The sequence below is a fragment of the Tamandua tetradactyla genome, chromosome 12, assembly GCF_023851605.1.
Source record: "Tamandua tetradactyla isolate mTamTet1 chromosome 12, mTamTet1.pri, whole genome shotgun sequence".
Taxonomy (NCBI): Eukaryota; Metazoa; Chordata; class Mammalia; order Pilosa; family Myrmecophagidae; genus Tamandua; species Tamandua tetradactyla.
In genome coordinates this window covers 70,648,710-70,671,488 of record NC_135338.1, presented here as the reverse complement: position 1 = coordinate 70,671,488, position 22,779 = coordinate 70,648,710, and the positions used below count along the sequence as shown (strand labels likewise).

General features: G+C 38.6%; 1 protein-coding gene across 5 annotated transcripts in view; it reads left to right on the top strand.

The window, feature by feature from the left end:
* Positions 1 to 21,317, top strand: part of THSD4 (thrombospondin type 1 domain containing 4) — a 691,564-nt gene extending 670,247 nt beyond the window's left edge. For 4 of the 5 annotated variants that reach the window (XM_077123893.1, XM_077123894.1, XM_077123895.1 and 1 more), the window contains one exon: positions 18,843 to 21,317. In XM_077123893.1, the coding sequence (XP_076980008.1) occupies positions 18,843 to 18,985 (143 nt within the window). In that variant the 3' untranslated portion in view covers positions 18,986 to 21,317. Of the gene's footprint in view, positions 1 to 3; positions 4,407 to 18,842 lie in introns of those variants that run through there. The other variant, XM_077123896.1, reaches the window with a different exon arrangement.
* The last annotated feature ends 1,462 nt before the right edge of the window (positions 21,318 to 22,779 follow it).

The following is a 22,779-nucleotide window of genomic DNA, read 5'->3' as shown; positions in this document are numbered from 1 at the left end:
CAGGTGCTAAATGCAGAGGAATGATAAATGTAAAAGTAATGATAAATCTATGGTTTGGGACATAGAATGTACAAACATATAATTTGTAGCAAGTGCAAAAACCATGGGAGCACGTGGGGCTTGCAACCCACTGACAGCTTGAAGCAGCTACAGAAGATGGACCATAAAAGCCCAAATTCCCTTAAGATTAAGGGGAACTGGAACTCTGTGAGGTGAACGTTGAGAAAGGATTAGAGTTAGGGTGGTGGCTGGGTGAGCTAAGGGCAAACTCCAAGAAGCAGTCAGGTGGCAAAGAGAAAGATATCCTTGAAAAGACCAACCATAAGCAGCACCTCAGGGCCAACAGACCCCACCTGAGTGAGTCATCTATAATCCAGCATCAATGAAGCAGGAAAAAAGGATGATAGTAAAATAGTAATAAAAATTACAAAGGGAACAAAAATCCATGAAATCAGATTTGGCCACATTGCTGGGCCTTACACCTCTCACTTCTTTTCTTATGAGAGTGCCCACATGTTCTCTCACATGCATTCTTAATAAACTGTCTATCTGCTTACTAAAAAAAATGGGGCGGGGTGAATAGAGGGGTACAGGAGTAGTGTATTAGTATTGACTATTGAAGTCAAGTTGGTATTAAATAAAATATGATTGTTATATATTTAGGATATTAAATGAAAACCCTATGTTGATACAAGGAAAATATATGAAAAATGTATCCAGAAAGAAATGGCAAGGGACTCAGTTTGGTACAATACAAAAATTCAAATATATATGAAAGTAGGCGTTAATGGAAGAACTGAGGATCAAAAAAAGGTATAAGTTGCAAACACTAAAGATCAAAACAGCAGAAGAAAGTCCTGCATTATGAATAGTGACATTAAATGTAAATGGATGGGTGGGCCATGGTGGCTCAGCAGGCAGAGTTCTCACCTGCCATGCCAGAGACCCAAATGTAAATGGATTAAGCTCTCCAGTTAAAAGACAGAGATTGGCAGAATGGATAAGAAAGCATGGCCCACGTATATGTTATTTACAGGAGACTCACCTTAAATTGAAAGACATAAGCAGGTTGAAAGTGAAAGGATGGAAAAAACATACCATGCAAGTGATAACCAAAAGAGAACTGGGGTATTTATACTAATATACTGAAAAGGGTTCAATTCAACAAGAAGACATAAAATACACACAAACACACACACACAGACCCTAAGAGCGGAGTCCCAAAATATATGAAGTAAATATTGACAGAGTTGAAGGTAGAATGTATATATACAGTTATTTAATATATATGTGTATATATATATTTATACACACACACACACACACACAGACATATACAGAACACTTCGCAGACATATATAGAATATTTTACCCAACAATGGCAGCATATATATTCTTCTAGAATGCCTATGGATAATTCCCTAGGATAGATCATGTTAGGTAGCAAAAATTCTCAATAAATTCAAAAATATTGAAATCATACAGTGTATTTCCTCTGACCAAGGGAGAAGTGGAAAGTACATGGAAATTAAATAACATAATCTTAACAAACAATGAGTTAAAGAAGAATCACAAGGGGAATTAAGAATTACCTTATGAAAATACAACATACCAAAACTTATGGGATGCAGAAAAGGCAGTGCTGAAAAGGAAATTTATTGCTTTAAATACTTACATTAAAAAAGAAGAAAGACCTCAAATTAGAGATCTAACCTTAAAACTGGAGTATGGAAAAAGACAACAAACTAAACCCAAAGTGAGCAGAAGGAAATAAAGACTGGAGCAGAGATAAATGAAACAGAATTTTTAAAAATAGAGAATCAACAAAACTAAAAGTTAGTTCTCTGAAAAGATCAATAAAATTGACAAACATCTAGCTAAATTTACAGATAAAAAGAGAGAGGATGCAAATAACTAAAGTCATAAAGGGGGGCATTACTACCAAACCTACAGAAATAAAAAGGACTATAGGAAAATACTATGAAACTACAGGCCATGAAATGGAAACTACTATGAAAACTATAGGCCAGCAAATTAGGTAACCTAAATGAACTAGACAAATTTCTTAAAATACTCTAACTACTTATAATGACTCAAGAAACAGAAGATCTCAACAAACCAACATCTAGTAAAGAGACTGAATCAGTAATCAAAATCTCCCAACAAGCAATATCCCAGGACCAATGGCTTCACAGGGGAATTTACCAAACACTCTAAGAAAACTTGACACCCATCCTGCTCACACTCACTACAAAACCCTAGAATGGTCATATTGCAGCTGCCTAGGGCAACGTATTCCCAGTTAGGGCATACAGCATTGTACCTGGAACTCTGAGGAAATACTGTTTCCTAGGGTGAAAGGGATATTCATATCTCTGTAAATAAGTGAATTCCTATGTCAGTATGTGCATGTCCAGGACAAGATGCATGCTCAGAATAGACAAAGGAGGCCCCTATACTTTCTCCTTGGCCTATTCTCTGAACTCATTTTTAGGATAAATTCTGAAGGAGAGCACAGGCCAATTTACAAAGACTGAGAGCAATGTTTTCTTTTTCTTTTGTGGTTGTTAGTTCACACCATTATCAGTATAAAAACTTAAAGAACAGATGCCCCAGAGTCTAAATTCCAGAGATATCACAATAAAATATCACAGTGTCCTGTGTGCAACAGAATATGACAAGGTATGCAAAGACACAGAAAATGACAGTCCATGCAAAGGAGTAAAATGAAGCATTAGAAACTCTCAGTGAGGAAAACCAGAACTTGGACACAAAGACTAAAAAAGAAGAAAAGGTCCCCAGTATGCTCAAAAACCTAATGGAAAACATGGACAAAGAACTATAGGAAGTCAGGAAAGCTAGATGAACAAAAAAGACAATATCAATTATGAGATAGAAATCATGAAAAGGAATAAAACAGGAACAAAGTAAAAGAATTTTTAAAATTCCCGGAGGGGTTCAGTAACATATATTAGAGCTGGTAGGAAAAAGAATCAGTGACCTTGAAGATGAGATCATTGAGACCATTCAGTCTTAGGAGCAGAAAGAAAAAGAATGAAGAAAAGTGAACAGAGCCTGGGAGATCTTTGCATTGTGGGAGTCCCAGAAAGAGAAGAAAGAAATGGGCAAAAAATATATTCAAAGAATTACGACTGAAAACTTCCTAAATTTAAAGAAAGGGATGAATATACATATCCAAGAGCTCAACAAACTCCAAATAGGATAAGCCCAAATAGACCCAGACCAAGTCAAATTATAATCAAACTGCTGAATACCAATGATAGAGAATTCTGAAGGCTGTAAGAAGATAAGGCATCATGTATGAGGAGGCTCAATAAGAATAAGTTCTGATTTGTCATCAAAACCATGGGGGCAAGATGGCTGTGAAATATTAAAAGTGCTAAAAGAGAAAAAAAATGCAAACAAGAATCCTGTATCTAAAAAAACTGGATTTCAAGAATGAGAAAAAGATTAAGACATCCCCAGACAAACAAAAGCTGAGGGAGCTCCTCACCACAAGACCAGCCCTGTGAGAGATATCAAAAGGGATCTTCAGATGGAAAGGAAAGGACACTAGACAGTAGATTGAAGCTGCATAAATAAATAAAGATCCCCAGTAAAGAGAACAACATGGGTAAAATAAATGCCAGTGCTATTGTATTTTTTATTTGCAACCCCAGTTTACTTCCTACAGGATTTAAAAGGCAAATGCCTAGAAAGTAATGATAAATCAATGTTTTTAGACTCAATTTATAAATATGTAATTTGTGACAAGAACTACATATAGGTGGAGGACAGAGGGATATAGCGACATAGATTACATATGCTGTTGTAGTTAAGTAAGCATGAAATAAAATGTGTTGTTATAGATTTAGGGTGTTAGATTTAAGCCAAATGGTAACCAAAAAGAAAATATAGGAAAAATACGTGCAGAGGGAAATGAGAAGGTATTTCAAAGCATTCCCTACAAAATATCAAATACAAAATATAGAAAATAATGAAATAAGTGACAAAAATACATAAGACTTACAAAAATCAAAGAATAAAATATCAAAAGAAAGTTCCCACATTATCAGTAGTTACTTTAAATGTAAATGAGCTCACTTACCAGTCAAAAGCATAGATTGGCAGAATGGATATGAAAGTACGACCACCTGTATAGTCTTTACAAAGACTCACCTTAAATTGAAAGATATAATAGGTTGAAAGTAAAAGGATGAAAAAAATATTCCATGCAAATAGTAACCAAAAGAGGGTGGGGGTTGCTATATTAATATCAGACAAAATATACTAAGACAAAATTGTTAAAAGGTCGAAGATGGCATTGTATATTGATAAAGAATTTATCATGATTATAAATATATATATGGACCTAACAACAACAGCAGAGCCCCCAAAATATCTGGAGCAAACATTGCCAGATGTGAAGGGAGTAAGAGATCATTCTACATTAATAGTAGGAGATAAATACTGTTTAATTATAAACATTATATTAAAAAATGAAGGATAGAACAGCTAGACATAAGCTCAATAGGAAAAGAGAGAACTTGAAAAATACTATAAACCAACTAGACCTAGTAGAAATACATAGAAGACTTCATCCAACTACAGCAGAAGACACAATCGTCTCGTGTGCACATTGATCATTTTCTAAGACAAACCATATGTTAGATCACAAAACAACTCTTGATAAATTTTAAAAGATTGAAATTATACAAAATATCTTTTCAGACTATGACAGAAATCAGTAACAGAAGGAAAATGGGAAAATTCATAAGTATATGAAAGTTAAACAATACACTATAAACAATCAATGGGTCAAAGAAAAATCACAAGGAAAATTGTAAAATCTCTTGACATGAATGAAAATAAATGTACACCTTACCAAAATGTATGGGATGCATCAAAGGCAGTTCTCACAGAGAAATAGAGAGCTGTAAATGCTTACATTCCAAAAGAAGAAAGATATCGAATCAGTAACCTAACCTTATACCTGGAGATATTAGATAAGATAGAGAAAATTAAACCAAAGTGATCAGAATCAAGGAAATAAGAAAGCTTATAGCAGAGATAAATACAACAGAAAATAGAAAAACAATAGAATCAACAAACCAAAAGTTGGTTCTTTTAAAAGATGAATAAAATGGACAAACCTGTAGTTAGCCTGACAAATAAACAGAAAGGATGCTATGGTATGTTGAATTATGTACCCCAGAAAAAAAAGTGTTTTTAATCCATTCTTCTGGGTATGAACCCACTTTAAACAGGACCTTAGGAAGATGTTATTTTTTTTAATTAAGGTGGGGCTAGCTTAATCAGGATGGGTCTTAGTACTATTACTGGAGGACTTACAGGGAAAGCCACAGTGAGAAACCCACCAGGGAGTAGTACAACTGAGAAGTCATTACCATGTACATTGCCATGTAATGGAAAAGACAGGGACCTAAGGATCACTGGCAGCCAGCTGCAGAATGCCACAGTCTTCAGGGAGAAAGCATCCCATTGCTGATATCTCTATTTTGGACTTCTCCTAGTCTCAAAACCATGAGCTAATAAATTCCCTTTGTTAAATCCAATGAATTTTGTGGTATTTATGATCACAGCCAAGAACTTAGGAGAGACATAAATCCTCAAAAATCTAAAATTATCATATGGTCATTAACACTGACTTTACAGAAATAAAAAGGATTAGAATAGGATACTATGAACAATTGTATTCCAAAAAATTAGATAATCTAGATGAAAGTGACAAATTCTCAGAAACAGGCAAATTACCTGAACTAACTCAAGAAAAATAGAAGACCTCAACAGACCACTAACAAGTAAAGAGACTAAATGAGTACTCAAAAACTTTCTGACAAAGCAAAGTCCAAGACCAGGGACTCACTGGTAAATTTTGCCAAATATCCCAGAAGAATTAGCACCAAACCTGCTCAAACTCTTCCAAAAATCTGAACTGGAGAGAACACTTCCTAACATACTTTATGTGGCCAAAATTGCCCTAATACCAAAACCAAAGACACCACAAGAAAAGAACATTACAGAACAATAAACCTTATGAATATGGATGCAAAAATTCTCAACAAAATACTAGCAATCCAATCCCAAAGATACATTAAAAGAATTATATGCCATGACCAAATGGCCTTTATCCAAGGAATGCAAGGATGGTTCAACATAAGCAATGAGTGCTTCCAGGGAAGATGGCAGAATAAGGAGCTGAAGGCTTCAGTTCTTCCACCAAAACAGCTATTAAACAGATGGGAACTGTCTAAACACTATTTTAAAACCCCAAAGGCCAGAAGAACACAGTACAGCATCCAGGTGGAAACGTTAAGTAAATTACAGAAAAAAACTCTAAATTGCTCTCTGCCTGGCACCTGTTTGCACCCACTCCCTGGTCCTCACAGCAGGCCTCCACAGGATCTAGTCCCTAGCTGGCTGCTGGTGTCAGTAAAGGACATAACAATACTCTTCCCCCAGAACAGGAGTGGGCATGGCCAGTCACTGACCACAGCTTTTGATTAGCTAATTTGGATGGCTGGATCCTCGTTCTGAGGGAAGCTTTTGTTTCATCCTGCTCCAGACAGGGGAGGAGGTGGTAGAGATTTACAGATGCAGGGCTTCCTCAGGAGTGTGGGACAGTTAGCTGAAGGACTGCATTTCGTGGGCAGGACCTGAGAGCTCAGCTTTAGGAGGCATCAGAGAAGCTATTGGCACCCTTCCTGAGTCAGGCCCCAGGGCACTTTGGAGCCAGTCTGCAGCCCCCTGCAGCATGAGACAACAAAAGGAGTGTAAAAAAACTATAGAGGCAATTTTGTTGCTCACATGTGGCTTCACTCTCTCTAAGCCCAACCCTATAAGTGATATCATTGCCCTCTCCCCTGTATGGGGCATGGCATCCAAAGGTGAAAGTCTCCCTGGCAGTGTGTTAGATGACTCTCGTGGGATCAACAATTCCATCCTGACCAAAAGGGGGAAAAGAAGTATAGCTAATAAAGTATCAGTGGCTAAGAGAGGTCAAATAGAATCAAGAGACTACTCTGGAAGTCATTCTTACACAAGCTTCAATTTGATATTGTTACCTATCATAACTTGCCAAACCCCAACCAAAACTATTCCTGCCAATCCTAAAGAACACCTAGGGCAATGTGTGAGATTCTACAAAGGTTCCATGCTGTAGGGTAACTTTCCAGAAACCTACAACCTCCGAGTGGTTCCTTAGACCAGATAAGTCCTAAAACCTAGAGGGCCCTACAACATCACCTAGTTCCATCTCCCTGCCCCATATTGTTGACAGCCCCTTCCAACATGAAAAAGTTAGAATGGCCATAGCCCAAATATGCCTAAAGAGTAGGATAGAAAGATCAAAGTTGATGGTGGAGTTATACAGAGAAGGTAGGGTTTAACAAATGAATATGATTACTGAATCACTAAATTGATATTTCTCTTAGTTTCCAGTGTCTTAGAGCAGCCAGAACTAAAAACCTAAAATTGTGAAATTGTAACCCATACTATTCTGAAATCTGTTCTACAACTAATTGTTGTGCTCTGCTTTGAAATTTATTGCTTTTTTGGTATACATGTTATTTTTCACACACACAAAAAAAGTCAATGGTGATATTAAAATATATATATATATATATATATATATATATATATATATATTCCTTCTAGCCTCCTATGTTCTGGAACAGCTAGAAGAAAATGTCTGAGATGATGGTATGGTAGCCCATGACAAACTCTGGGATCTGTTCTGTAACTACTTATTGAAGAGAACTTTGAAAACTATTGCTTTTTTCTTTCTTTACTTTGTATATATGTTATACATTTTTAAAAAGTTAAAAAATAATAATAAAAAAAAAGTATAGAGGCAGACAGTCTGGGACAAAGGCCTGCTAGCTTCAAATACTTGGGAAGCAGAGGGTCAACCAAATTCTTGTAAATTGGGAAACACCAAAACAACTAATAAGCAAAAGCCCAGACAACACAGAGGCCCAGACAGGGAAAACCTAAAACTGCATTAACCTTCCTTATAGGAGGGTTGAAGCTCAAGAAAATCTCTGTCTTTTTGTAACCAGCTGGTTACAAAATCAAGAACAGACATCCCAGGGAGCAAATCCCAGAGTTAATATTTTAAAACATTGAAAAGTACATGCAAAAAAAGAGTACAAGACAAAGAAACAGGAAATGATGGCACATCCAAAGGAAGAAGATAAAAATACAGAAAACACCAAGAAGATGAGAATGTGGGCATTTAAAACAAAGCCATTTACAAAATGATGTGAAAAATGTTCAAGGAGATGAAGGAAAATACAGAGAAAGAACTAAAAGATGTCAGGAAAACAATGAATGAGCAATATGAAAAACCTAGTAAAGACATAGAAATTTTAAAAAGGAACCAAACAGAACTACTGAAGTTGAAGACCACAATAACTAAAATTAAAATGCCAAGGAAGGTTTCAAGAGCAGAGTGGAGCTGACAGAAGAAAGAATCAGAGAACCTGAAGACAAGACACTTGAAATGAGTCAGACTGAGGAGCAGAAAGAAAACAGAAATATTAAAGATGAAAACAAATCAATAAAAATAAAAATAAAAAAACAAAAGTGAAAACAGCCTAAGAGAGCTATGGGACACCATCACATGTACCAATACGTGCAATATGGGAGTCCCAGAAGGAAAAAAAAAAGAAAGGGTCAGAAGGAATAGGCAAAGAAATAATGACAGAGAGCATCCAAACTTAAGAAAAGATGTAAATATGCACATCCAAGAAATTCAGAGAATACCAAACATGAAGGAAAATATACACTATCATATTGATTACAGTATCAAATGCAAAAAGTAAAGAGAGAGGGGTGGGCCACGGTGGCTCAGCTGCAGAGTTCTCACCTGCCATGCTAGAGACCCGGGTTTAATTCCCCATGCCTGCCTATGAGAAAGAAAAAAAAAAAAGCAGAGAGTTCTGGAAGCTGCAAGAGAAAAGCACCATGTTATATCCAAGGGAGTCTCAATTACACTGTGTCAACTTCTCATCAGAAACAATGGAAGCAAGAAGCCGGGGGTGGAGATACTTAAAATACTGAAGGAAAACAAGTGCCAGACAAGAATTTTCTATCTGGCAAGAATTTCTTTCAAAAATGAGGGGGAGATTAAGACATTCTCTGATAAGCAAAAGTTGAGGGAGTCCATCACCACTAAACCCGCCCCTCAAGCAATGCTAAAGGAAGTCCTTCAGACTGGAAGGACACTAGACAAGGGTTCAAAGCAGCAAAAGAAATAAAGGCCTTCAGTAAAGGTAACCATTTGGGTAATTATAAAGGCCAGTATTATTGCCTTTTATTATTTGATATGTAATGCCATTGCTTACTTTCTACAGGAAGTAAGAATTATGGAAATGCATAAAAACTAATGATACATCTAGGTTTTTGGAAATACAATGTTCAAAATTATAAGTGGGACAATACAAAAAATAATGGGAGGACAGAGGGGTACAGGAAAAATATATATGCATGCTATTGAAGATAAGTTTTTATCAAATCAAATGATTTTTATGTATTTAGGATGTTAAATTTTAACCCATGGTAATCAGAAGGAAAACAGATGGAAAATGTATCCAAATAGAAATGATACAACACAAAAAAGCAAATAAATATAAAAATAGGCTAATGGAAGTGAAAGACATAAAAGGTATAAAATTTAAAAGGCTAAATTTCAAAATGGCAAAAGGAAGCCCTGTATTATCAGTAGCAACTTTAAATGTAAATAGATTAAACTCTCAAATCAAAAGGCAGAAATTGGCAGAAGGGATTAAAAAAAAAAACTTGACCCAACCATATTCTGTCACAAGAGACTCACCTAAGTCAGAGATACAAGTAGCTTGAGGGTAAAAGGATGGAAAAAAAAATACTCACCTAAATCAAAGATACAAGTAGGTTGAGTATAAAAGATGGAAAAAACATACACCATGCAAGTAGTAGCCAAAAGAGAGCTGGGGTAGCTATTCCTAATTTTGGATAAAACAGAATTTGTCAAAACCAGTTACAAGGGACAAAAATGGTCATTATATTTTGAAAGGGGCCAATTCAACAGTAAAATATAACTATTATAAGTATATATGCATCTAATAGCAGAACCACAAAATATTTGAAGCAACTATTGACAAAGTTGAAGGGAGAAATTGATGGTTCTTCATTATGAGTAGGAGACTTTAACACACCATTCTCTATCATGGATAGAACATATAGTCAGAAGATCAGAAAAGAAGTACAGGACTTGAGTGATACGCTAAACCAACAGGATTTAACAAACATATATAGAACACTGCACCTGATGAAAACAGGATACACATTCTTCTCAAGTGCATATGGATCATTCTCCAGGATAGATTATATGTTGAATCACAAAACATGTCTCAAATTCAAAACTATTAAAATCATATAATGTATTTCTCCAACCAACAACAGAGTGAAGTTAGAAATCAGTAACAGAGGGAGAAAGGAAAAATTCACAAATATGTGGAAATTAAACAGCGCATCAGAGGAAATCAGAAGCTTGGGGAAGCTGAGCAAAAGACAGATTCAGGCCACACTCTGTCCTCAGTAAGGTCCAGCAGGCCATGTCCCAGGGCACCAGCGACACTTAGATCCTGGATCTCTCAAATTGCTTCTACACCCTGATCCCCGACGACTTTGGAAAGAAGCAGCCTCTGCTCCCAAACGATGCAGATAGCATGCAGGCCAAAGTGGAAATACTGGACAACCTGCTGGACATCAAGGTGGCCTTTAGTTTGCTCGGGGGTGGGTCAGAGGATAGCAGCACAGACCCCATCGGTGTCACCTATAAGAAGCTTAAAACTGGCATTAAGGTGGTTGACAGAGATTCTGAAGAAGCTGAGATTGTCAGAAAGTATGTTAAGGACACTCGTGCGACCACACACACACTGCTTATGACTTGATATCTTTAGGATAGAGCATGAAGGGGAAACCCAATGCTACAAGCCTTTCAAGCAACCCCATAACCAAAGGTTGCTGTGGCATGGGTCCAGAACCACCAGCTTTGCTGGCGTCCCATCCCGGGGTCTCTGAATAGCTCCACCTGAAGCACCTATGACAGGCAGTATGTTTGGTAAAGGAATCTATTTTGCCAAATGGTCTCCAAGAGTGCCAACTACTGCCGCATGTCCCAAGGAGACCCAATAGGCTTGATCCTGCTGGGAGAAGTTGCTCTTGGGAATATGTATGAGCTGAAGCACACTTCACATGTCACCAAGTTACCCAAGGGCAAGCACAGTGTCAAAGGTTTGGGCAAACTACTTGGCCCTTCAGCGAGTATCACTCTGGATGGTATAGAGGTTCCTCTAGGGATTGGGGTTTCACCTGGTGTTAATGACACCTGTCTACTGTATGATGAGTATATTGTCTACGACACTGCTCAGGTAAATCTGAAGTACCTGCTGAAACTGAAATTCAATTTCAAGATGTCCTTGTAGTGAACTCAGATATGGTGGCGTTTCACTGAATGTCATCACCTTCTTGAACCAAGGCATCTTTCCCTGGAGCGTGAAGGGGAGACCCAGCGTGTTTGTGTATGGATTCACCTAATGGTGTTTGTGTGTTGACTCCTTGCCAAAACTTCAGCCAAATTGCCAGTGGATATTACATTTACTAAAGCTCCTGAGAAAGGATTTTATATGAGATTTTATAACAGTTTTTATATGAACATGTTAAAAGATTTCCAAACTTTTCAAATCCATCCTTTTATGTTTTGTTTGAGGGGAATAGGAGTTATTTTGATTTTTTGCCCTCCAGGCAGAGTCCTGGGAGATACAACTGACAATGGAAGAAAAGTTGGGGAGTTTTTTTTGTGTGTGTATTTTGTTGTGTTTTGGTGGGGGTTTTTTGTGAAGACTAGAGTTCCAGTTTGCAAGCTAATAGAATGTGATATGCCAGTAATAGATAACAGCTTTCAAAAAGGGGAACTTAATAAATTGCAAGTTTACAGTTTTAAAGCTGTGAAAATGCCTAAATTAAAGCAAGACTACAGAAATGTCCAATCTCAGGCATCCAGGGAAAGATGCCTTGGTTCTAGAAGGCCGATAACATTCAGGTTTCTCCCTCAACTGGGAAAGTACATGGCGAACATGGTAATGTCTGCTAGGCTTCTCTCCAGTCTTCTTATTTCATGAAGCTCCCCCAGGGGCATTTTCCTTCATCTCCAGAGGTCTCTGGCTGTATGAGCTCTGTGGCTCTTTCCAAAATGTTTCCTGTTTTAAAGGATTCCAGTAAACTAATCAAGACCCACCTGGGATGGGTGGAGTCGCATCTCTGTGGAGATAATCTAATGAAGCTTCCAACCTACAGTGCTGAATAGGGATTAAAGGAAAGGGTGCCTCCACATAATGGATTAAGATTAAAACATGGTTTTTCTAGGATACATAATCCTTTCAAACCAGCACAACTAGTCCTATGAAAAGAACCACAAGCTACATTAGAACATCTACCTCATTGGTTTCCCCAGGAAAGAAAAACTATGCTTCATGCTTCTATCCTTTTTCTAAGTGTTCATCTTTCAGTTTTGATTTTGGGAAAATGTTGAGTATTTATTTTAAGGTAAAAAATAAAAACTAATTTCATACAAAAAAAAAAAAGAAACCCAGCATGGTATTGGCACAAGAAATACAGAAAAATTGAATAGAATTGAGAACTTAAAAATCAACCCTCACATTTACAGCCAATTGATTTTTGACAAGGTGGAAAATACTACTCAATTAGGAAAGAATAGTCTCTTCCACAAATGGTGCTGGGAAAATTGGATCTCCAGTTGCAAAGAAAAAAAACCTACCTCACACCATATACAAACACAACTCAAAATGGATCATGGACCTTAATATAACTATCAAACTCCTAGAAGAAAATGTAGGGAAGCATCTTCAGGACCTTGTATTAAGCAGTGATTTCTTAGACTTTACAGCGACAACAAAAAATTGATCAATGAGACCTCATCAAAATCAAAAACTATTCATCAGTGGGATCTCCACTGATCTTGAGGTCATTGATCTTGATCCCATTGACCTCATCAAAATCAAAAACTGTTGATCCTCAAAGAACTTTATAAAAGAAGTAAAATGACAGCCTAAACAATGGGAGAAAATATTTGAAAACCACCTACCCAATAAAGGATTAATATCCACTATATATAAAGAAATCCTTCATCTTAAAAACAAAAGGATAAACCAATTTTAAAAATGGGCAAAAGACTTGAACAGACATCTCTTCAAAGATGATATACAAATGGCCTGAAAGTACATGAAAAGATACTCAACATCATTAGCCATCATTCCATTTCATGCCCCCTAGAATGGTTACTATTTAAAAAACAGAAACTATCAAGTATTGGAGAATATGTGGAGAAAAAGGAATGTTCATCCTTACTGGTGGCAATGTAAAATGGTGTGGCCACTTAAGACAGTTTGGTGGATCCTTAGAAAGCTAAGTGTAGAAATACCATATGACCCAGCAATCCCACTACTATATACACACCAAAAAGAATTGAAAGCAGGTACATGAACAGATATTTTCACACCAGTGTTCATAGCAGCATTATTAACATTTGCCAAAAAATGGAAGCAACCCATGTCAATCAACTGATTCATGGATAACTAAAATTTGGTATATAAATACAGTGGAATATCATTCAGCTGTAAAAAAGGAATGAATTCCTGATACACGTGACAACATGAATGAAACTTGTATACATCTTGTATCAAATTAGCCAGATACAAAAGGATAAATATTTTATGACCTCACTGATTTGGAAACAATTAGAATAGGCAAACGTAGGTTACCAGGGGACAAAGTGGGAATAGGAAATAAGAAGTTTAGGCTTAAAATGCACAGAGTTCCTCTTTAGAGTGATGGAAATGTTTTTGTAATGGTGGTAATGGTAGCACAACATTGTGAACACAATTAGTATGGTAACAATAAAATTAAAGAAAAAAATCCATGGATCTTCACTGTACAGACATTGAGCCCTAGGTTAAACCATGGACTTTAGTTCGTTGGTACAACTGTAAAAATGTACTATCATCAGTTGTGTATAAGTGTTCCACACCAATTGCAGGGTGTTGGTGGTGGGGTAGTGTATGGAATTCTTGTGTTTTAATCACAATTGTTCTGTAAACCTAAACTTCTCTAATAAGATGATAAAAGCTATCAGTGTAATAAACCACATTAATAGAACGACAGAAAAAAATGCATGATCATCTCAATTGATGCAGAAAGATGTGAGACAAAATCAGCACCTTTTCTTGATAAGAACATTCAGAAACATAGGAATAAAAAGGAACTTCCTCAGCATGACTTAGGGCATATATGAAAAAAACTGCAACATCATATTCAATTGTAAAAGACTGAAAATGTCCCCATCAGAATAGGAACAAGAAAAGGATGCCCATTGTCACCAATATTACTCAACATTGTACTAGAAATTCTAGCCAGCGCAATCAGGCAAGAAAAAAATTGGAAAAGAAGAATTAAAATTATCCCTGTCCACAGAGGATATGACTCTGTAGAGGGAAATTCTGAAGAATCTACAAGAAACCTAAAAGAGCTAATGAATAAATTTAGCCATATGGCAGGGTACAAGATCAATACTCAAAAAGCAGTTGTAAATAAAAAAGCAGTTGTATTTCTATATACCAGCAAAGAACAATGAGAAAATGAAACTTTTTTTAAAAAAAAATTCACTTACAATAGCAACTAAAAAATAAAATGTCTAGGAATAAATTTAACCAGGGATGTAAAGAACTCATTCACAGAAAACTACAAATCATTACTGAAAGCAATCAAAAAAGATCTAAATAAATGAAAAGATATTCTGTGCTCATGGATTTGAAGAGTTAATATTATTGAGATGTCAGTACTACCCAAAGTGTGCTACAGATTTGACACAGTCACTATCAAAATTCCAACAGCCTTCTCCACAGAAATGGAAAAGCTAATAATAAAATTCATATGGAAGGGCAAGATATTCCAAATACCTAAAACCATCTTGAAAAAACGATGTTGGAGGACTCTCACTTCCTGATTTCAAAACTTATTACAGAGCTATAATAATCAAAGCAGCAAGGTACTGACTGGGGCAAGGATAGACATATAGACAAGTTGAATCAAATTTACAGTTCATAAATAAACTGTCACATCTATGACAAATTGATTTTTAATAATGGGGAAAGAATAGACTCTTCAACAAATGGCACAGAGAAAACTGGATATCCACATGCAAAAAAATGAAAGAGGGCCCCTACCTCATACCACTTACAAAAATTAATTCAATATGGATCAACAACCTAACTATAATATTCTAAGAAAAGCATAGGGAAACATCATCTGGACTTTATATTAGGCAATGGATTTTTGGACTTTACACCAAAAGCACAAGGAACAAATGATGAAATTTTTAAATTGGACATCATAAAAATTAAAAGTTTTTGTGCAAAGGACATTGTCAAGAAAGTGAAAAGACAACCAACAGAATGGGAGAAAATATTTGGGAAACATTCCTGGTAAGGGTTTACCATCCAGAATATATAAAGAATCTCTACAACTCAACAACAGATACAACTCAATTTTAAAAATAAGCAAAGACTTGACTAGATATTTCTCCAAAGAAGATGTACAAATGGCAAACAAACAAACAAACAAACAAAAAACTTACAAAGATGCTCAATGTCACTAGCCATTAGGGAAATACAAATCAAAACCGCAATGAGATATAACTCATAACCACTAGAATAGCTAGTTTTAAAAAACAGAACATAAGTTTTGGGGAGGATATGGAGAAATGGGAACCTTAGTACATTGTTGATGAAATATAAAATGATGCAGCCACTGTGGAAAACAGTTTGATGGTCCCTCAAAAATCTAAATATAGAACTACCATAGACCCAGCAATCTGACCCCCACAAATAAATCCCAAAAGAAGTGAAATCAGGGACTCAAACAGGTATTGGTTCAAAAATGACCACAGCAGCATTATTCACAATAGCTAAAAGCAACCCAAGTGTCTATCAGTGGACGAATGGATTAAAAAAATATGCTAAATACATACAATGGGATATTTCTCATCCAGAAAAAGGAATGAATTTCTGATACATGCAACAATATGGATGAACCTTGAAGACATCATGTTGAGTGAACAGACTCAAAGAGACAAATGTTGGTATGGTCTCACTTATATGAAATACCTAGAATAAGCTAATTCATAGAGAAAGATAACAGATTACACATTATCAGGAGCCAGGGGGCAAGGAGTGTAAGGAATTATCGTTTAATGGGTTCAGGATTGTTGTTGGAGTTGATGAAAAGTTTGGGTAATGGATGTTGGCAACAGTAGCACAATAATGAATGCAATTAATATCATTAGATTGTACACTTGAAAGTAAATAAAATGGGAATTTTTAGTTTGTATATATAATTCAATTAAGGAAAACTATGAGATTAACAAAACAGAAAATATAGGCTAAACCTTGGTATTCTTTGATATGTCTCAAAATTACACTGTCAAAGGCTAAGTTCCTAAAAAGTTTGGTCCAAGTTAAATTCTCAGTAGCCTGAATTATGAAACAGAGTGCATCTCAAACTTTAGGAGTTAGACTGATGGCAAGAATCTGTTTAGACTCTGAAAGTAGAAAAGATGCAGCTGAATGCATATTTTGATTATAATGCTGAAGAAGATAGTGATAAGTAAATAGATGATCCAATATTGGGAAGGATGAAGGACATGAATAATCTTGATTAAATCAAAAGGGGCTGAAAAAAATGCTTAGCCTCACTAGTAAACAGAAATGCAAATTTTAAAAATTATGGGATTTCCAACTCTGCAAGTAAAATCATTACCCTCCCCCCTACATGGGATGATGTCCAGGGGTGAAAGTCTCTCTGACCACGTGGGACATGACTCCCAGGGATGAGTCTTTCCCTGACACCATGAGATTGACAATGCCTTTCTGACCAAAAGGGGGAAAGAAACGTAACAAAATAAGGTACCTGTGGCTAAGAGAGTTCAAATAGAGTTGAGAGGTTATTCTGGAAGCTACTCTTAGGTGAGCTTCAGCTAGATCCTGTTAATTGCCACAGTTTACCAAATCCCAACCGACATCATTCCGGCTAACCCTAAAGAACACCTATGGCTCTATCTGAGATTCTACAAAGGTTCTGTGCATTAAGATTAGTTTTCAAAAACTTACAACCTTCAGATGGTTCCTAGGCCAGATAAGTCCTGAAATCCAAAGGGGTCAATCTCTCCAGAACATCAACCAGTTCCATCCCCCATCCCATATTGTCGACACCCTTTTTTCAACATGGAAAAAGTTAGAATGAGCATAGCCCAGATATCCCTGAAGATTTGGAGAAGGATCAAAGGAAAAGGTGGAGGTTATAACAAAGAAGTTAGGATTTAACAAATGAGTATGACTGCTGAATCATTATATTGATATTTACTTTTAGTCTCCAGTGTCTTGAAGCAGCTAGAAGGAAAAACCTGAAATTATGAAACTGTAATCCATACCAAACTTAGAAATCTGTTCTACAACTACTTGTTGAATGTACTTTGAAATTTTTTGCTTAAATATATATATTTCACATTTAAAAAAGTTAAAAAATAATAGGATTTCATGTTTTCCATAAGATCGACACACTTTTTAAAAATTGCGTAATATTCGGTGTTGCCAAACTCGTTGAGAAAGCATCAGTCTCCTGCTTGTAACTTGATATAATCTCTTGGGGGGGACTTTGGCAATATCTATTGGGATACAAAGTGCTCATTATCTTTGATTCAGTAATTCCTCCTTCTAGGAATTTATACTAAATATATGCTCTCAAAGGGATATAAATACACATACACAAGACTATAGCACTTAATAAATTGTGTAGACATAATAAATGAGTGAACTGTGGGATTTTTTAATATAAAAATTGGAACCAATTACTTTTATATCACTAGAAAGAGATGGTTAAATTTTGCTTCAGCACATAAGACAAAATACTGTGACACCCTTAAGAGGAAGGTGGTAGAACTGTATGTAATGATACATAAAGGAATCTAAACAGATGTGTAATATAAAAAAGTAGAGCAGCTGGACACAGTTCTCTGGAGAGAGTTGTCAGTTCTCTCCTTAATCTGTAAATTCAAGCAACGTTCATCAAAATCCTGACAGTATTACATAGAAAACCTGAAAAACTGTGTAAGTTTATACAGAAGAAAAAGTGCCATGAATAGCTAAGGCTGTTCAACAGAAGGTGTATACATCATGGAATACATTTATAATGGGAAAGTATTCAATAATGAAAATGAATTATTAAAGCAATCATTAAACATGAATGAATCATACACATTCAATGGTGAGCAAGTTACAAAGTAATCTACATAGTATGTATCATTTTTTTTGAGGTCTAAACACTACATAGTATTTATCATCATATACAATTTAAGTGTACAGAAATACCTGGGAATAATAAACACAAAATTTGGTAGTTTGTTACCTCTGGAGAGATGAGGAGAAAAGGGGAGGTGATCATGGAATAAATGCTAGAAACTCTATACTGGTGATGTTTCATTTCTAAAGTGGGGTAGTGGGGACACAGTTGTTCATGGAATTATTTTCTATACCTAATCCATTATAATTTTTAAAAGAGAAAAAGTAAACCCTTTGTTCATACTCACACTTCACCCGGGTAACAATCAGGAGAACTGGGATGAAAAGCCACGCCCTCGGCCTTCCCTTTCCGTGTTTCCGGGCTGCTGCTTGCGCTCAGGGAGTCTCTGATGTTCTCTTTTGCTCCAGATGAGAACTGCAAGGACAAGTACTACAACTGCAACGTGGTGGTCCAAGCACGCCTCTGTGTCTACAACTACTACAAGACGGCCTGCTGTGCCTCCTGCGCCCGAGCGGTCAGCAGGCGCCCGGGCTTCCTGGGGAGCCGATAATACGCCCCGCGCTGCCGTCAGGAGGGCAGCGGCCGCCTGCCCTTCCCGGGGCTGTGACAGCGTGACCGGCTGGCGGCTGCTCCAGCCGCCTTAGGCACCACTCCGCTTTGGGGAGCGCGTGACATGTGGCGCAAAGGAGGCCGAACACAGGGTGTTCCGAAGCCATAATGGGTCCTTGGAGCGTCACGGTGTCCTGGTGCCCTTCTCCTTGGGACCAGGCACCTGCTCTTTGAAAACCCATGCCAGACTCCCGTCCCGGTACTCTCCAAACCAGCAGTTGGCCCCCTGTGTGCGCGCTGCCGGCCCTCCCGAAGTGAAGGCCCCGGGGGCGAGGGGAGGCAGCGAGCGGCCCACCGTGCGGGGCCGACGCACCCGCGCCCCTCCGGTGCCTCAGCCCAGCTGTGCCGGTTTTCACTCGCAACCACACGGACGTCTCGCGTTAATGTTGCGCTCCACTGTTTAGCAGGTGTACTCAGCAGATAGTAGCTCGTTAGCGGCTCACAGCGTCCCTGAACGGGAGGCAGGAAATGAATCATTTTGCCCTATTTTACTGACAAGGAGGCTGAGGCTCAACTTAGGTAGCGGCCGTGCGGCGTGTGCTCACCCAGGCAGCGCTCGAGCTGCGTCCCGCCCGGAACGCTCTGACCAAAGAGCCCAGAGAACACCCCTCACCCGTAGCAGCGCAGGCCAGAGGCTCTGGCCGGCTGGACGCAGCTGCATCTTCATCTCTGACCGCGAGGCTAAGTTGCCCATTCAGCAACCACAGCCTTTGAGTCCTTCTCTCTCTCTCACCACAGGTCAAGTCTTGAACCCCAGCACTCAGTGGCTTCGGCTATTTCTATGTTTATCCCTTTCCCCACCAGGTTACAGGACCCTGCAGGTTTGTCACCCCCTTCACAGAACTGTCCCATGAGGCCAAAAAAAAAAAAACTGGAGTAACAATGCGGGTCCTGAAGTTCCGATTTCATTCCCAGCTGACATTTTCTTCCCGTGGAATAGAGCCTCAGGGCCCCTCTGCCAGGGAGCTTTCCTAGCCCGGGGCAGACTGAGAGGGCCAGGTCTCACCCTGCGGCCCTGGCCTCTGCCCCCTTCCCCTGCCTCCTCTCCACACGTCGCCCCAGGGGAAGTCTGGCCAGTCTGCCCCAGCGGACGCTCCACGTCCCCTCCCAGGCTCGGCAGCCAGGCAAAGCCCTCCCTTCATGGCCGCAGCGACACGGTTGTCCCTAATTCCCTTCGCCAACTACGTAATTCCTGATGGCTCAGGTCCGAGAGAGGGATCCAGTGCATACCGAAAGGAGAACTGCCTGAAAAGTCAGTTAACCAGCCACACACACACATATACACACACCCTGTCACCCGTGAACAAACGTATCGGGCTGTACAAATTGTGAACAAACAGAAATCTGACCTCATTTAGCACCATGGCCGTGGACATTTTTCCGTTTTAAAGCGAGACTAGATTCTTAGCAACTGAGTTTTTCCCATGAGCTCTTTCCTATGAAAATCTGCTGGCGGAATCTGATGTCGGCTGCAGTTTTATGAAGCAGTGTCACCGCCCCATCTGACATATGCAGTAGGCGCTCACTAACCTTGGGCCTTCAGAAATTCCATTTGGCTTTCCTGTGGGTGTCCTTCCAGCCCCAGCCACCATTTCCCAAAAGTGTCCCCCTTTCTGCTGATTCCCATGTCGCTCTGGGCAGATAAACAGCCTGGCAGGGGCCCAGGGGCCCAGGGGCCCCGTGCAGTCCGGGCAGAAAAAAATACAAACCAGCAAACAAAGAAGCAAAGCGTAGCTGTGGTTTCTCTCCTGTACCCGCTGTTCCCTCTGACTGCTTGCTTTTGCTTTTTGACACAAGGGGAGTGTTTCCTTTATGCAGCTGCCCTCAGAACTTTGCGGAGCGGCCATTTGAAGGATCTCTGAGAAGATGTTTTCTTTACATGCAGGAGGCCAGGGCATGACTCATGGGCAGAAGTGGCAGAAAGGCTGGCTTGAGCTCCAGTTAAGGACAAATACTCTAGCCACCAAAGCCGTCCAACAGAGGTATAAGAGTGACGGCTCCATCCACAAAGGGATTTCTCTACTGAACATCTAGGGCCCTTCAGACTCAGGAATTCTCATGACCAGGCTGGGACAATGACGACTTTGTCTCTTCTAAGCATCCCGTGGCTCCTGAGTGTTGTTGCCTAACATCTCTTTAAAGGGACAGTGATTCTCCCCAGGAGAATGGCCATCCTGCCAATTGTGGAACAGGAGAGGACCTGGCCTGGAGCAATCCCATGTCTTCTAGGGACAGAAAAAAAAATACTTAAGACTAGGGGTCTCTGCTTTTGTTCAGCTCTTCTTAGGAGTTCGCTAGTGTCTAGGAAGATTTTAAGTTACCACGGAGGCTAAGAAAAGCTCACGTAGTTATGACTCTCGCCCTCGGTCTGTCTCTTAGCACCCCATTATTCCATTCCTCTCCTTTCTGTTAGCTGCCACTTCTTTCTCAGACCCCTTCATGTTCCCTTAACTGGCCATAATGTGGAATTCAGATATGCATTTTAATACTGACCCCCTCCTATGTCAAGGTTTGGCTTATTCCCTTTTAATTTTAAGTAAGATGAATTAAAGCTGCACTGCTTTTCTCACAAAAATCAACAAAGCTCCAATAAAAAAAAAATTGCTTTTTTTTACTTATTGGAAAGAGAAATTGCACCCCTGCAGCAGAGGCAAAGGCCATTGAATACAATGTGACCTTCCCATCTTCCGTTTGACTTGCATTTCTCCCCATAGAAAGTCTAAAGGCACGAAAGCATCTTATTCTTCAAAGTTTAGCTTTCGTGCCTTTAGACACCTTTAAAAACAGTGGCTTTAACATAAGAGTGAAAAGTGGGAAGAGCGAGCTTAACTTACGTTTATCAGTTGGTGTGGCAGAGGGAGAAATCCAGATATTACTTATTCCTTTTAAACCAATGTCTTTAAACATATATACAGCCAACTTGGAGTTTGAATATCAATTTTCTAATGTGGAAGAATATATGAATGTAAGTGGTAAAAAAAGAAACATTGCTTCCCTTAAAACAGGATGAGTAAGCAAACCTGAAGGGATCTATATCAGTCTGACAAGTGGGGGCCAAAATGTAATCCTTCCCACATAAAACATTTTAACGTGGCTTGGATGGGAAATAGATGTCTTAGTGATAAAATCTGTGGATGACATGAAACTATAGAGCTAATGGTTGGATGACAGAAGTTCTGGTTCCAAAAAGATCTAGGAGATAGAGCAAACCCTGAATCTTAGAAATTCACTGGGAAGCCACAAAAAGTTCTACTTTAGAATTAAAAAACAAAATGAAACAAACTATACGAAGTACAACGTGGGGAAAATGTAAGAGTTTCACATTTGACTAAGGTAAATGTTAGTCAAGAAAGTAGATGGAACCACAGAAAGAAAAATCAACCAACTAGAGTACATAAAGAGGAGAAAAAAGGGTGAGAGTCCCCCCATGTTGTGTTTGTGGTTATCAGAACCATACTTTAAGAGGAACATTGATCAGGTATAACATTCAGATGAGATACCCAATCCTGATGAGAAGGGCAGAACTTCAAGAGACTGTTTATCCTGGATGAGACTAAGGGTCCTATGAGAGCTTTCCTAGGAGCAGTGGGTGGAAGCTACAGTGAGGCAGATTGCAGCTCTGTAGAGTTAAAGGGCTCCGGGGTAGGTGGTGACTGATCCGTCACTGGAAGTCTCAGCAAAGGCTGAATGACCGTTTGTCTAGGATGTTGGAGAGGGATTTCAACCACCTGGTTG